The sequence below is a fragment of the Epinephelus moara genome, chromosome 14, assembly GCF_006386435.1.
Source record: "Epinephelus moara isolate mb chromosome 14, YSFRI_EMoa_1.0, whole genome shotgun sequence".
Classification (NCBI taxonomy): Eukaryota; Metazoa; Chordata; class Actinopteri; order Perciformes; family Serranidae; genus Epinephelus; species Epinephelus moara.
This window is the reverse complement of record NC_065519.1, coordinates 22,170,061-22,186,811: the sequence shown is the minus strand read 5'-3', so window position 1 is coordinate 22,186,811 and position 16,751 is coordinate 22,170,061. Positions and strand designations below refer to the sequence as shown.

The following is a 16,751-nucleotide window of genomic DNA, read 5'->3' as shown; positions in this document are numbered from 1 at the left end:
GTCACAAGTGTTAAATAAATGTTGTCTCTCTCCCCCAGGGGAAGTATGCAAAGTTCAAACGCTATGTGGCCCACAGCACACATGTTACCAATGTGCGATGGACTCATGACGACAGCCTCTTGGTGACGGTCGGCGGGGGGGACACGTGCCTCATGATTTGGGCCCACGAGCCCGAGGGCCACCGGGAATTCAAACAGTGTGACAGCGAGGAGTCGGACATCGAGAGTGAGGATGATGGAGGTGAGAGATGGGCCTCCTTTGAGGTTTTTTATTCATAGAATATTTCTGTTGCTAAATCATTCCTGTCTTGTCACCAGGTTATGACAGTGATGTGACGAGGGAGAACGAGATCAACTACACCATCAAGGCCTTATCCACCAACATGCGTCCCATGACGGGTGTGAAGCCCCATTTGCAGCTGAAAGAGCCCTCTGTGGACGAAAGGTATTAGTCACTGAAGCTATGATGAAGCTTTGCAGGTGCTCGGAAGGACTTTTCTCAGAAACTACAGAATAACTGCTTGTCAGAGCACCAAATAATCTTCTGCATCAAGACGAAGCCAAACCTGCCCTCTTCAGTCAAAATATCTTTCCTTTCCGGCGTTTAACTTCCTGCCCTGTCCCTGCCCTTTTGAAATAACTCAGCCTTTTCTGCTCTTCTTCTTTCCTTTAATGGCTGTCCATCTGTCATTATCCTGCTTCTTTAATTCTACTTGAAGACAAGGGGTGGTCAGGTAAGCTCTTGTTTTTCAACCCAGTTGCTAGAAAAGATGTTTGCATTGAACTTTTCTGCAAACCATGGATAAGTTAAATTACATTATCTTGTAGCGGATGTGTTGAAACTTTCTCAACAGTGCTGTGGTGAAGGTGTGGTTAGGTTTAAGCACAAAATCATTCATTTCATTCATTCATTCATTTATTTGTTCTGCTCATGTCCATACGCAGCAAACAATGTCACAATCAAAACATTTTTATACACATTCCATGATTGAAAAGGAGCAGGGAGAAGAAAACAGTCTTATCTTACCTGCCCCTCTCTCAAAACACAAATAAATAAGAAATAGATGGTCTGTCAGTTACAATGTAACTCAATGTAAACTCCATCATCCTTTTTTTCGATTTGCAAAAAACATAACCTTACTTTTATTCACATTTAAGGACACTTTTAAATCATCTCAAGAAATAAAAAAACAACACAAATTGTAATATATTTGACGTTTCACATATGTCGTTGATATACAAAATAAAAAGTTTAGGCCCCAAAACAGAGCCTTGTGGGACACATGTAAACTTCAGTAACTCAGATGCACCACAAGCAAACTGTACATATTGTCTGTTATCTAAATAAATTAGCAACCGGTTTAGAACTACTCCTCTCACCACATATGTGTATATTTTTGAAATTAAGATGGTATGATCTCTAGTATTGAATTTCTTCAGATTTCTAATTTCTTTAGATCAATAAATACCCCAGTTGTGTATTTCTTGCATTCTGTCGCTGTTGTAATTTCTTCCGTTATTTTCATTAATGCTAAGGCCGTAGATCGACTTGTACAGAAACCGTACTGACTCTCACTCAACAAATCCATCTGGTTAAGAAAAAATCAGGTTTGGCTTAAACTCCCATATTTGGTGGCACCAAAGCTGCTGGAAAAGCAGGGGCAGCTCAGTGAAATACACCCAGGTTTCATAGCTTAAACGTCGCTGAGAAACTCTGCAATGTGTTGGTGAAAAACACCCAGGTTCAGTGCCACAGACAGACACTCGTGGAAATGCTTCAAAAGGTCACAAAAAGACAACTGGTGTTGTTTGTTAGTTTCAAACAGTGGTCTGCAGCTTGGCAGGCATCTCAACTCGAAAACACATAACCATAACGCATTCGTGGTTTGCAGAAATGTACAGTGCGAACATTCTCTTCCGGCAGCCGGGCTGTTTGTTCATGTATGTTGATACTAGACAAAAGATTAAGCAACAGGCATCGTTGAAATATGTGTAATTACAGAGAAATTTAAACATTTATCTGACTAAATATGCCAGATCATTTTGAAGTATCTGTCACTTCTTGCAGTTTTATATAAAATGCCTTGATGTCTGTGAAATGCATCTGTGAAGTTTCCTCAGTAGAAATCCACCAGTTTTAGTGATTCACTTGCTAATGAGCTGCTGTTCTGACTGGCAGGACAAATTGGGCCAACAGTTAAATTAGAGCTTGAATTTAATTTACTTTAATGTCCATTTTAGTAGTCAGCAGAACAAAATCTGAATGGGTTTTTACATGAAGTGTTTTTAATAGTCCACGACTCTGGGGAAATTATAAAAAAAGGGAATTAACTTTACACATCAAGCCAGAAGGGATACTAGAAATTTATCTTAATATATCCTTTTTTAAAGTCTTTTTAAGGAAGTATTTTTATCTGTCTGGTTGTAAACTGTGCTCACAAGCCTTATCACATTTTCCATCAGTATGATCCATCTTTAAGTGTGTCACAGACTTTGGGTGCTTCAGGTTTGTTGATTTTCAGATTAGTTCTTTTAACAATGATGAAAACATCCGCACAGCATCGTCTGGGCCTGCAGTTGTCATGGAAATGGACTTTAGTTGTCATGGTTACACAATGGCGCTGACTCCTGTATTTTATGTCTTGTGTGTTTCGTGTATGTGTGTTTGCCGGGCAGCAGTGATCGCTGTGAGAAGCCTTTTTCTAACTCTTACTTTTTCTTTGTTATTGCTGCCATGAAGAGGGTCAAGGTAAGCTGCTTACTTATTTCATTACTTTATAAAGTGCACGCACACAGGTTGTTACCTTGTGTAGATGCAGTATTCCAAAATTAAAGAAATCTGCAAAAGGCAATAAGAAAAACAAAAACGACAGAATCTGAAAAATACACCCTCCTCCTGCAGCTCTCACTTCTCTGTTTTAATCCACTCTCACCAGATAATCACTGCCATATGCACACACATAATACAGTTACCCAGTGTTACCCATAAACTGATTAAATAAATATTATATTGTAAAGTTGCAGGCAGAGCATTCACTCAGCCCCTCCTTGCGCACTCTCTATGTTTATCAGATCACACATGAGACAAGAATTAGGCCACCCCACCTTCTCTCCGCCTCGCTCCCTGCTGCTGTGAACTGCTGAATTGCAGCAGCTCTGGGGACAGACCTTTAGTCGGTGGCTGTAGCAGCTCGAATTTGGTCAGTGCCAACCCTCAGTGCTGGATGTCACAGTGGGCTGGTCTAACCTGTGTAACAGCAGCAACAGAATGTTTGCTAATTCGGCAGGGAGTCTGTGCTGTCCAGTCCCCTGGAGCTGGGGTTTGTGCTGGCTGAATTTGGGTTGCTGTGGCCGCTGACTGGGGGGTCTGTCTCTGGAAGTACTGCCTACTCTCCTCCTGGTGAGGTTGTCTGTAGCTGCAGGGATTTTGGTGAAGGAAACACTGTTATTCAAGGTTGCTAACATTAGCTTCATAAATCTGGACTTGAAGCCGCAGCTGTGACACTTTTGCCCCAGTTAGCAGAAGGCTAAACTATTAGCAACATTTTCTGCCCATTTCCGATACACTTCACCAATATTAAAATGTACTTTTCTTTTTACTCTTTTTCAGCTGCTTTGTAGTGTAGGTAGTTGTTACCATTGCTAAAATAGCAACATCCATCCATTTTCGTAACTACTTATCCTCTTGAGGGTTGTGGGGGGGCTGGAGCCTATCCCAGCTGACATTGGGCGAGAGGCACCTTGGACAGGTCGCAGACTATTGCAGGGCTGACACATAGAGACAGACAACTATTCACACCTACGGACAATTTAGAGTCACCAATTAACCTATCCCCAACCTGCATGTCTTTGGACTGTGGGAGGAAGCCAGAGTACCCAGGGAAAACCCCAAGCTGACACGGGGAGAATATGCAAACTCTGCACAGAAGGGCTCCCTCCTTGGATCGAACCAGGAACCCTCTTGCCGTGAGGTGACAGTGTTAACCACCACACCACCGTGCCGCCTGAAATAGCTCTGCAAAATTATCCGCCATTGAATCAGGCTTTCACGGAAGGGACGTGCACATGCATCTGAATTTGTAGAATAACCAATAGGAATGCTGTCTCTCTGAAATGACCTGTGATTGGCCAAATTTTCTAAAGCCTGAAAACAGAGCCGAGGGGAGGCTCATGGTTTTTCCTGTCAGTCTACTTGAATGACAGTATGCTCAGAATTTATTATGGGATTTTTGCCCAGTGATGGCAAAGTTAAATTGACTACCCCAGCTTTAAATATTACATGGTGTCTTGGTGTCCATCGTTTAGACTCGTTATAGTGTTTAATTTCCCTCTCTTAACTGTAAAACAAGGCCATGGTTTGTCCTTATACTCTTTGCATTATATAAATAGGGTTTTTTGTACTATTGTGTTTTAAATATGCACTTTAAAAGTCTTGGTAATTAAAGACACATTGCCTTCCAAAGGAATCAGATAAAGCTGTTACTGATGAGTGACAAGGAATTAAATATTTAACTAGTTGTTATTTAACTGGTCTGGTTGTGTTTCACCAGTATAAAGACAACTGTATTTTTTCAGCCTCTAATCCTGACAGTTATTTAATTAGTGATAATTGTGAATCTTTTAATGATATTGTGTTGACTGACAGTCTACAGATATATGGCGGTAACTGACAAAACATGGCGATATTTCATATTACCTATACCTTTTAGTTTTATTTTATTTATTTTTTACAGTGGATGATTCTGAGCATTTCACTCTCTATTGAAACCTTCCCACTCAGTCACCTTGTTCAAACCTCCTCTTTTCATTGCTTCTCTAGTAATAAAATCTTTGTACACACTTGTGATACAAGAAGCCTTGACATGAAAATTTTTTTTTACCTGGCTTCTTCTTCTCCCACTACAGGAATTGTAGCTCTTTTCCTTACCGAAAAAAAAAGACATTCTCCTTTCTCCCAAGATAAAACATCACTTAATTGTGTGCACATATTAGCAGGTGTTGGTGGAATATTTTTGCATAATAGTCAGAATAGTAAACAGTGTAATATTGTTATAGTCATCATCATTATCATTATCATCAGCATGACAAGCAGCTCCGCAGCAGCCTTCTTATCCCAGCTGTCTGTTTCAGGCCTCCTGTCAGCAGAGCGCTGCCTCAGCCGGAGAAGTTGCAGACCAACAATGTTGGCAAAAAGAAGAGACCCATTGAGGTAAGACTTCACATCGTTACCAAAACACAGCAGACTAATGGATATATACAGATGGGGAATTGTGTAAACAGAGGGTGCCTTGTTTTTGTCAGAGCAGCAAAAGATTCAAAATCCTGCTTTCTAATGTGATTATTCTTAAGACGCTGCATGCTCGCACTCTGTCCAGACAGCCTCCGTGGGGACTCTGATGATGCTGTAATCAAATAATGACGTACTCCTTCAGCCAGCAGCGAGCTCTGAACATCTTAGTTGTCATGGCGTTGACCTTTCTGACTTTCTCCTGGCCTTTTTCTGACTCTCCCACAGGATCTGGTGTTGGAGCTGGTGTTTGGTTATCGTGGCAATGACTGCCGCAATAACGTGCACTACCTGAACGAGGGGGCGGACATCATCTACCACACGGCCTCAGTTGGCATCGTGCTCAACTTGACAACCTGTGAGTTGACAGTCTAGGAGACGTGCTGACAGTGTAGCAAACATAACATACATGTATTTCATTGTGGATCTGTGTGTGTGTGTGTGTGTGTGTGTGTGTGTGTTTTCTTACAGCCTGCCAAAGTTTCTACATAGAACACAGTGACGACATTCTGTGCCTGACAATCAATCAACATCCCAAATTCCCCAACGTGGTGGCAACTGGCCAAGTAGGTATGTTTGTGAGAAGTTGACCTCCTGTGTCACCAGCCGCCTCATTTTTCTTCCCTGTATCCTGTGTTGTGCGTTGTGCGGGGGGATTATTATTGTACATGACAGACAGCCATTCCCCTCCTACAGGCTTATCTGTACTGTGGAGCACAATTACCTTTTTTCTCTGCGTGCATGAATAGTTGTGGGATTGTCACGCATGCTGCATTTCTCACAGAAAGACACACATAGAAATTGAATGACAGAGGATTTGTAATAACAAAATCCACTTACTAAAATAACATTTTATACATAGAATTTTTAGATTTATGCATAATTTTCTGTAAATTTCCTAAATATGTTGAAGCTTTTATCCAAAGCAAGAACCACTACTGCTCAGAAAGTCACAAAAAAATAATGAAGTATTTGTTGGTTCTGTCAATAAATTTGGTTTTCCTTCTTTTCAGGTGATACTGGTGACATGTCAGGTAAGGGCTTTTCAAAATGAGTCTGAAATAGTGAATCTGGTGTTAGTGACTATTGAAAGAAAATCTGTATCTGCCATCTAGTGGCCACTTGATGTTTGGTCCTTACCTCAGGCTAAGTTGGTTATTTCTATGAATCATGTTTGGAAGTATTTTTTACTTTTTTGTAGCTCACATTATTGTCAAAAAATATATTTGTAAAAGCTATGACAGCATATGTCTAAACTCTTCACTGTAAAAAAGAAAAAGTTCCAAAGCAAAGTCCCTTAATGTGTATTTGAGTTTTAAAGCTATCTCAGGCTGTTGAACATGTTGAACTAACATATCATGAATTTCCCTTTGTTGAGAAAACTCAAAATTTCAGGGCAATTTCCTCTAATACTTTTTTTTAATTTCATGGTGAACTCACGCTTTTAAGTGTTGAAACTAAGTGCGAAAAGCAGTGAACAAAATAATTGTCTTTCATCCAGATAATGAACTTTTCTTTGTTAGAGGAACTTGAAACTTTGAGAATCCCTTTAAACTTTTTTTTTTTTTTTTTGTTGAAGGGTAAGTTCTGTATATTCCGCCCTACCTCTGCACCCTTGTGTGTGTCAGCTCTGGTAGTTACCAGCTTCACCCCTCCAAGTGGTTGCTTTTTAATGTACCCTGGGTTTTAATGTATCTGGGGAAAACTGCATTCTCCTACTATCCACCTTGGACATGGAACAATCTTCAGAAAGATCTAAAATTAGACACACTTACATCCACTGATGAATTTAAGGGCATCATAAAGAATGTGATGACATTTTAAATGAGTGTTGATTGGCTGCTACCTCGGCCAGGTCTCTTTTGTAAAAAAGATGTTCAATCTCAATGGGACTTCCTGGTTAAATAAAGGTTAAATGAATAAATACATTTCAACCTTGGCTCTGTTTTCCCATGTTTTTGTGTCTAAATGACTAATGGGAACAGTTATTTTAGAAATTGGTCCCATATTGAGAGAGACAGGCTGTCATGTATAGTAACCAAAGCATGTTCACATGTCAGTTTATGTCCACAAAAAATTTGTTTTGCCACTGAGAGGCTCTGATTATTATTCTGTAATAATAATAATAATAATAATAAATATAAGTGTCTGAAAACTTATGAAAAGGGTCCCTACATAGATAGGAGTAACATAAAAGAGTAACATTTTTTTGTGTAACCAGAAACAGCCCTGAAATCGCCATCACCAGACCTCACCAGACTCCATTTCAACAGTAATTTTATCATTGTATAACACACTTAATTCGAGGTCAACAGAAACAAACAAACAGAAAATCCCCCAAAAAACATCTTGGTTTTCCTTTCCAATGTTCCAACAATCAGTAACTCTGGTTTAGTTAAAACGAACCCTTAGCTCACCCAGTTAGATGTGAAAATATGCTGGCAGTTTTGGTGATGGCAATCTCTGGGCTGTTTCTTGTTAAACGGGAAAAATCTTACTTTTAACACGCCTTGAGTGATTACATTGCAGCCTGTTTCATCACTGCAGCACTTCTCTCAATGCTGGACAAATTTCAAAAATTGTTGTTCCCATTACTCACTTAGACACTACAACATGAGAAAATAGGGTCCAGGTTAAAAAAATACTAAATTTACCCTTTACGGCATTTCCTTAATTCATAAGAAAAATGAATATTTAAGTGTAACAAATATTTAAACAGCTCGAAGAACGACAAAAGCAGTCATGTTTTACAAGATGAAAAGTTTATGTCAAAGATCTGTTTGTCTACATAATTTGCACAAAACAAAACCCAAAAAAAAATCCTAATATGGCATCACTGTTGTAAAGGGATATTCAAACAGACTGAACAATAAGAACTTGGTTTTAGGCTCCTGTTGCGCTTTTTTAAATTTGTTGAATGATCCATTTCTGTGAAGGAAATCTATGGCCAAACAGAGGGGCAAATGCTTACTTCAAATATCGTCCAGCCTAAACCTTTTTAGTTTTACATTTTTGTTAAATTTAAGTTACACAGGTCTACACATGACACGATTCAGACACAAGAAGCAAAGAAGTGCATTAATAGTACTTAAATTTAGGCAAATAATTCTTTTGTCCTTCTGCCTCAGCCACGTCTCCATCCATCCATGTGTGGGACGCCATGACCAAGCAGACGCTGTCGGTGCTACGTTGTTTCCACTCCGGTGGGGTTTGCTCCGTCAGCTTTAGTGCCACAGGAAAACTCCTGCTGTCTGTGGGCCTGGACCCCGAACACACCGTGACCATCTGGAAGTGGCAGGAAGGTAAAACAAAAATAATCCCCCCCTTGAAGTTTGACCTCATTCTTGGGATTAGAACATCGCATCACAACTGAGAGATCACGCTTTCAATGCACTCCACTTTGTTTTCCAGGTGCCAAAGTAGCCAGCCGGGTAGGTCACACCCAGAGGATCTTTGTGGCTGAATTTCGGCCTGACTCTGACACACACTTTGTGTCTGTGGGGATCAAGCATGTACGTTTCTGGACGTTAGCTGGCCGAGCTCTGCTCAGCAAAAAAGGTGTGCTGAGTTCTATCGAGGATGCCCGGATGCAGACCATGCTGTCTGTAGCATTTGGAGCTGTAAGTGACTTCCAACCAATAAACACATTAAAATGTTTTCCTACATATCACATTTGACCTCATAAATGGACTCTGCTAATATTGAAACCCAAACTGTCTGCTTAAATGTGCTGTGAATTGTTTCTGCATTGCTCGCTCTGCTCTCTTAGGCCACTAGATTAGTGCAGATTTGTTTTCTTTTCAGAATAACTTGACATTTACAGGTACCATAAGTGGGGATGTGTGTGTGTGGAAGGAACACATTCTAGTAAGAATTGTGGCCAAAGCTCATACGGGCCCTGTGTTCACCATGTACACCACACTGAGAGATGGCCTCATTGTCACCGGGGGCAAGGAGAGACCGTAAGTGCTGCTCTGTTACATTAATGCACTGTATTACGTATCAGTGAGCTCACACTGTGGAGCAGGGTTTAATGGCCTTGACATATAAAACATCCCTTTGCTTATAGATGATTCATTTGGCAATGATTTTATCGATATTTGCAACTACAGACTTATCCAACAAATATAATACCAATAAGACATGCACACTTATTATTAAAGCTGTAAATTTCATCAGTTGATGGATAAAGCACACATATTATTTCCTCCACAGGTCAAAGGAAGGAGGTGCTCTGAAGCTCTGGGACCAGGAGCTGAAACGCTGCAGAGCGTTTAGATTAGAAACCGGACAGATCATAGACTGTGTTCGCTCTGTGTGCAGAGGAAAGGTAAGTTGCAGATAATATTTCACTTAATTAAAGATCCAGCTAACTGGAAACTTCACTCAGTGTATTTTGACACATTTTGCTGATTTCGCTGTCAGGGTAAAATCCTCGTTGGGACCAGGAATGCAGAAATCATTGAAGTAGGAGAGAAGAACGCAGCGTGCAACATCTTGGTGAATGGACACATGGATGGACCTATCTGGGGCTTGGGCACACATCCCTCCAGAGACGTATTCCTGTCAGCAGCAGAGGATGGCACTGTTCGTCTGTGGGATATCCCAGAGAAGGTCAGCCATGTTACCTCCATCCCAGTCCTTTCCAATACATTTGTAGTTCTGTCAAGCTGTTGTTTTTATCAAAGAAAATTAAGATGGTTGTCCTCATTCATAAAATTACATTCATAACAAGTATGTGCTGATCTTGTGTTGCCTTATGGGGAAACAGAAGATGCTGAATAAGGTGAACCTGGGCCACCCAGCGCGCACCATCAGCTACAGTCCCGAAGGAGACATGGTGGCCATCGGCATGAAGAATGGAGAATTCATCATCCTGCTGGTTGCCTCGCTTAAAATCTGGGGCAAGAAAAGAGACCGGCGCTCTCCTATCCAGGATATTAGGTAAAGATACCAATATTTAACAACTGATATCTGGGAAAAAGATGGTATCTTGAGCCAGAAATGGCCTTTTATAAAATATTTGATTGACATGTCTGTTTTTCCTTATGACAGATTTCCTGTGACTATTTATGAAAGAGGTCACTTTGATCTGCCTCAGAGCCTGTTTTGTTAATATTTCTACCCTCCAGATTCTCAGATTTAGTTTGAGGTCAAAGGTCACCATATTGGCCCAATTTGAAGCAAAAACAATAGAACCAGCAGCAAATAATAAGCTTCAAATGTAAAAAAAAAAATACATTTAATACCACCCCAGAAATGATGAAACCTCCTCTGCAGACTACAGTGTAGATCAGACAGAATACTGGTCTTTTTAACACTACATATCTTTATTACAGGTTCAGTCCAAATTCTCGTTACCTGGCCGTAGGCTCTACTGAGAGCGCGGTCGACTTCTACGACCTGACACTCGGCCCGCAGCTGAACCGCATCAACTGCTGCAGGGACATCCCCAGCTTTGTGACCCAAATGGACTTTTCGGCTGACAGCACTTACGTCCAGGTATAGACTGTGAAAGAACGTGTTTGTCTCAGATGCCAGCTGGCTGTATGATCCCTAACCTCTGGTGCCTTTACACAGATATCCACAGGTGCTTACAAACGGCTGGTGTACGAGGTGCCCTCTGGGAAGCAGGTCACAGAGCAGACCCATATCGACAGGATTACCTGGGCCACCTGGACAAGGTGAGAGTCACAGTGTGAAGACTGATGCGTGCATTTTGGAAAAGTGATGGTCAAAAATATAATCGCTCTTTCCCTCTCTGTATCCAGTGTCCTTGGGGACGAGGTCATAGGGATCTGGTCCCGCAACACAGACAAAGCAGACGTCACCTGTGCCTGCGTGTCGCACTCAGGCCTTAACATTGTCACGGGCGATGACTTTGGAATGGTGAAGCTGTTTGACTTTCCATGTCCAGAGAAGTTTGTAAGTATGATTGAATAATTATTATTAACACTGCTTGTTATTTTGCCAGTGATATTTACAGTAATATTTACACTATATCCATTTGTCTAGTGATAATAGTTTAAAGTGTCAGATATATCTCTGCTTCTTTGGTGAGCTGAGCTGAAATCATAAAGCCAGTATGTGCTGAATTTGAAAATTCTTGACTTTGATGCCCCCTAGTGGTGGCATCAAAAACAGACAACATGCCACCCTCAAAACAACAAATCTACTGCTCCAGTTTTCACCGGGATTTTCTAATTTTTCTGTTTTAATTTACCTGTCACGGAATCATCATGTTCTTCGACCTATGACCATTATTCAGCATTCTTTTCAAGTACTTTCAGAAACACTGTCGCCATGGAGTTAACCATTCATCTCAACAAATGCAGCACTATAGTTATCCTTGGCCGATCTTAAGATGCTCCCTGGATTAGCAAAGCTTAGACAAAACAAAAAAAACAGACATTAGACGACTTCATGATGACTGATGTTTTAACTGGAGCTATTACTTGCCCTGATGCAACTGTAACATATAATATATACTGTACACTGTACTATACCATAAATATGTCTGTTTGGGGCGTCGGTGGCTTAGTGGTAGAGCAGGCGCCCCATGTACAAGGCTGTCGCCGCAGCGGCCCGGGTTTGACTCCAGCCTGTGGCCCTTTGCTGCATGTCACTACCTCTCTCTCTCTCCCCCTTCACGCTCACCTGTCCTATCAATTAAAGGCACAAAAATGCCTGAAAAAATATCTTAAAAAAATAAAAATAAAAATATGTCTGTGTTTGGGCATTGTCGCCTCACAGCAAGACAGTCTCCTGGTTTGAACCTGAGGTTGGGGATCCCTTCTGTGCAGAGTTTGCATGTTCTTTCTGTGTCAGCGTGGGTTTTCTCTGGATACCCCAGCTTCCTTCCACAATCTAAAGTCATGCAGGTTAATCGGTGACTCTAAATTGGCCCTAGGTGTGAATGTGAGCGTGAATGGTTGTCTGTCTCTATGTGTCAGCCCTGTGATAGTCTAGTGACCTTTCCAGGGTGTACCTCGCCTCTTGCCCAATGTCAGCTGGGATAGACTCCAGCCCCCCGTGACACCTAACAGGATAAGCGGTTATGGAAAATGAATGACTAAATGAATGTCTGTGTCTGTCTGTGGCATTACACCTGATAACAAAGCCACTTGACAGATAAACCTGCTAGTGAAAATGCCACCTGGATGACATGTATGTGATCTGTTTTCAGGCCAAACACAAACGCTTTCTGGGCCACTCTGCTCACTTGACTAATATACGCTTCACAAATGGAGATCGCTTCGTTGTTAGTGCCGGTGGAGACGACAGAAGGTACGACTACGGCTCCAAAAACCAACATAGTTTAAAAAATGTATGACAATGAAATATTAAGTGATGCATCCTCCCTGTCATATCCTCTCTAGCCTCTTTGTGTGGAGGTGTGTCCATGCCCCTCACTGAGGATCACACTTGGACCATCCTGCCTCAGAAGGTCTCCCAGCGTGGCTCTCCAGAGAAAAGATTGAGGAGGAGGAGGAGGAGGAGGAGGAGGAGGAGGAGGACAGACCTGGCAGCTTGTAAATGAGTCAAAGTGGTGATCTGACTTACTGCCTCAAACCTAGGTGCATGCATATGTGAAAGGCTCATGTTCATCACAGCGTCAGTCCTGATTGTGAACACAGGTGGAGGGCATACAGCCCTGCTCTCACGACATCACATCATCATTGAAAGAAAAAAAAAGTGAAACCATCTCTCTAATACAGTATGTGCATATCATGTCAGTGATGGATTATTTTTTTAAGAATGAGCGTATCTGTGTACATGTCCCAAATGGCAGTTTTGCCACTTGGCGGGCCTATGACTTTGTGTTACTGACAATGCCATTTTTTAAAAACATGTAGCAAACTGAATTAGCCTTAATCTGAGTGTTTAACTAACGAGGGTTTGGATTCTTTTTGTATTATGTTGGTTTTACTTTTTGGATCATGTAGTCATTTGTTCTATTTTTACTGGTGATTCCAAATCCTGTGGCCTTCCTCCTGAATGTAACATCCACTGTTATGTTCTGGATGTCAGCATGCCAAAGCATACTATGCACTGTACACCTGACCTGGTCACTGTGTTACCCTGATGGTTCATTTATGGTTTGTTTCTGTGGTTGTGTCGTCGACTGGTTGACCTCAGACCTCCCTCGGCAGTGTTCCCCTCATGACATGTTTAACGTGTGCATACTCGTTTGAGGACTTGTTTGTGGTTAGTGGGTGTGCATGGCTTACTGGAAGACAATCTGTCCGAACCAAATTCCTCAGAAAACAAAAAAAAGAAAAACAGCTGTAAGTTGATGTTTCAATACACGGTTGCAATTCTCTCTCACTTTTCAGTGTGCTGCTATGACGTATTATTGTCGCATTTTCATGGATATGAAACGGTGTGACTCTTTTCCAACAGTAAGTCTATGTTTTGTGTAACCAGATATATATTGCTTAAATGGAATGTTTTATCAGAGAAAATATGAAAAGTGCAAAACATTTTGCTCCTTGTATTAAGACTAACTATACAAACAATTGTTGCTGCATATTTTGATTTACATTATACCAGTGTAAAAATCATTTGTACATATTCTTTTTGTATATTTTTTGTGAGATGTTTCTTAAATTCCACTTTAATAAAAAAAGGCAACCATGAACTTAAACTTTGAGTGATATGTTTTCACTTTTTCCTGTCAATAACCCCTAATCTGTTACATATCCGGTCATGAAACCCACATTTGATAAGAATTTGCTTCAGGGTTCTCCTTTCGAAAAGATTTAGGTTGTAAGATATGATTAGCCTATTGACAGAAAATCAAATGGCAACTTCTTTGATAGTTGAGGAATCGTTTTAGTATTTTTTTTTTTTTTTCAAGCAAAACAGTGAAACATTTGCTGGTTTTATGCTTCTTAAATGTGAGGAACTGACACTTTTCTTTGTTATGCATGATAACAAAACTGAACTGCTTTGGATTTTTGGAGTGTTAGATAAAACATACCCTTTGAAGACGTCAGTTTGGGATTTGGGAAATTACACATTAGGGCTGCCACTAACGATTATTTTCATTGTCGACGAATCTGTCGATTATTTCTTCGATTAGTCGACTAATCATTTTATCGAAAAATGTGTCAAAATGTTAAAAAATGTCAGTCTGTCTCTCCCAAACCCCAAAATGATGTCATCTAGTGTCTTGTTTCGTACTCACGCCAAAGGGATTTAGTTCACCGTCATGGGAGAGTGTGTAAAGCTGCCAATATCTGAACGTAAGAAGCTGCAATAAGAGTATTTTGGGGTACTTTTATAGTACTTTTCTATGAGAAATGACTCAAACCGATTAGTCGACTACTAAAATAGTCACCGATTATTTTAATAGTTGATTAGTCATCGATAAGTCGACTACTTGTTGCAGCCCTATTACACATGGTATGTTGCTGGTTGTTTTTTGTTTTGTTTTGTTTTTTATAGTGACGATGCAATTTAACTTAGTTTCAAGAGTATGGGGCTGATTTGTTGCACAGAGTTTACAGCTATTGCTAATTTTTAACTCTTGTCCCTAGTTGGACTTCAACACATAGACCTAAAATGCTATTAAGAATATAGAGTTTAAAACATCATACAACCACTATACACTATCAACATGGAGGGCACAATACAATACATAAACCACTGTCCACACACTACAATCCACATACCACAGCACATATACCACAATACAAACATTACAACATATCCCACAATACATCTACTACAGTAGACATACCACTATACACATACTACAGTGCATATACTAAAGTACACATACCACAATACACTAATACACTGATACCCCTTAAAGGTTTTAGCCCATTCAGCTCAGAGCAGGTACAGCTCTGCTTTGCTTTCAGCCAGCATTTGACCGTTTGTTGTGAAGGATTTTAAATCTATAATCAACTGATTTCAATTGGTCATGTGTTCCAGAGTTGACAGCCTCCTTTATAGAAAAAGCTGATTGTCCAAAGTTACACATATGATATGGTATTTTACAATTGCCATTCAAGCGGCAACCTCCTGGGCTGAAAAATAAAGCCGAAAACTCCAGTTTTGGTCTCTATAGCTAATTTCCCCCTTCCTAACAACTGTACAGACAGTGGATTTTTATTTAACTCACCTGTTGCAGGTGAGTTAAATGCAACTTAAAATAAGTTGCAGGTGAGTTAAATGCAACTTAAAATAAGTTGCAGGTGAGTTGCTTGCAGTTAGGCATAATTAAGCTGGGGGCACACTGAGTGACAGGCTGTCTGCAGATAGCATCCTCTGCTTCTCAGTCAGATCCACCCCTCGCTCCTCCACAGCACTAGCCTCCCCTCCAAATATGGCCATTTCTGGCTCCAAAAAACAAGATGGTGACAGGCAAAATGCCAAACTGGGGCTTCAAAATAGGAGACCATAAACCAGTGGGTGACATCATGGTAGCTATGTCCATTATTTTTACAGTCTATGAAGGGAAGTGAAACCTTTATTCAGAATATTCACTCTTATGACTCTTACGCACATTGGGCTTACTTCTATAGCGAATTTAAGTGTGAAAATATACTATTCCTCTTTTTTCTTGGGACCCCTTGTGCTCTCTGGACCCCTGGTGGAGAACCACTGAGCCACACTTATTAATAATGCTGTTGAAGTAACAGTTCTTAGGAAAGAATGAGTGCTCAAACTAACCTTTAATCAGTTATTCATTTGCGTATAATAAATCAAAATGACTGAAGCTATAAACATCTGAAATTCACTCACTTTATTTTAGATGAAACAAATATATCTTCGCTCTTTGCAATCATAGATATGGCCTATTTACATATTTTACACACAAAGACAAATCTCAGCACTGCATACTCAAACACCTCATCTGTGCATTTGTTTAGTTTGAATACATGGTGACTATTGTGAACTCAGCTGTCAGTGAGCTCTGAGTGTCACTATATGCTAAACAGAATGATGATCAATCATACCTCTGCCTTTCATTCAGTTCAAGTACTTTCACACCTACAAAGCCAGTAGCTATAATGTATTATTACGAGAAGTGTTTATAATATTTGATTGTATTTTGCACATGTGTGCTGAATAAACTGGTGAGGGTATTAAGTAGCATTGACTCAAGGAAGCAGGGTCATAATTTGACAGAGAAGGAGCTGCCACAGGAGCAGCCGTGATCAGCTTGAGGGTTCTTGAGCACGAGGAAGGTGGCGCGGATCAGCTCCTGGCTGAAGTCCACTGTGGCTCCTTTCACAAACTCCAGGCTGTCCTGATCCACAATAATGCCCACTCCTCCCTGCTCAAACACTCTAAAGGGTGGATGCAGAAAGGGACAGAGTTGATTGGATTAAAAGACAATAAGGAAACAATGAGGCCAGTGTAAATCAATATCTTGAAAGCTTGTCACTAACTCGGCTTCTTCTCCGGAGCCTTTGTGCTCCACTGTCTCTCAGATTAACTCATATCGCAGC

General features: G+C 40.6%; 2 protein-coding genes across 8 annotated transcripts in view; one reads left to right on the top strand and one right to left on the bottom strand.

Annotated features, from left to right (window-relative positions):
- Positions 1 to 13,927, top strand: part of eml5 (EMAP like 5) — a 55,030-nt gene extending 41,103 nt beyond the window's left edge. The window contains exons 26-43 of one of the 7 annotated variants that reach the window (XM_050062246.1): positions 39 to 240; positions 318 to 444; positions 719 to 733; positions 5,130 to 5,208; positions 5,515 to 5,644; positions 5,758 to 5,856; positions 6,300 to 6,320; positions 8,415 to 8,588; positions 8,698 to 8,906; positions 9,091 to 9,248; positions 9,502 to 9,616; positions 9,712 to 9,900; positions 10,058 to 10,230; positions 10,626 to 10,788; positions 10,867 to 10,970; positions 11,058 to 11,211; positions 12,473 to 12,573; positions 12,666 to 13,927. In XM_050062246.1, the coding sequence (XP_049918203.1) occupies positions 39 to 240; positions 318 to 444; positions 719 to 733; positions 5,130 to 5,208; positions 5,515 to 5,644; positions 5,758 to 5,856; positions 6,300 to 6,320; positions 8,415 to 8,588; positions 8,698 to 8,906; positions 9,091 to 9,248; positions 9,502 to 9,616; positions 9,712 to 9,900; positions 10,058 to 10,230; positions 10,626 to 10,788; positions 10,867 to 10,970; positions 11,058 to 11,211; positions 12,473 to 12,573; positions 12,666 to 12,702 (2,250 nt within the window). In that variant the 3' untranslated portion in view covers positions 12,703 to 13,927. Of the gene's footprint in view, positions 1 to 38; positions 241 to 317; positions 445 to 718; positions 5,209 to 5,514; positions 5,645 to 5,757; positions 5,857 to 6,299; positions 6,321 to 8,414; positions 8,589 to 8,697; positions 8,907 to 9,090; positions 9,250 to 9,501; positions 9,617 to 9,711; positions 9,901 to 10,057; positions 10,231 to 10,625; positions 10,789 to 10,866; positions 10,971 to 11,057; positions 11,212 to 12,472; positions 12,574 to 12,665 lie in introns of those variants that run through there. The other 6 variants (XM_050062247.1, XM_050062248.1, XM_050062249.1 and 3 more) reach the window with 6 other exon arrangements.
- A 2,100-nt stretch (positions 13,928 to 16,027) lies between these two features.
- The window catches only part of isca2 (iron-sulfur cluster assembly 2), a 3,045-nt gene continuing 2,321 nt past the window's right edge, over positions 16,028 to 16,751 (bottom strand). The window contains exon 4 of the mRNA XM_050061026.1: positions 16,028 to 16,589. Within this exon, the coding sequence (XP_049916983.1) occupies positions 16,415 to 16,589 (175 nt within the window). The 3' untranslated portion in view covers positions 16,028 to 16,414. The remainder of the gene's footprint in view (positions 16,590 to 16,751) is intronic.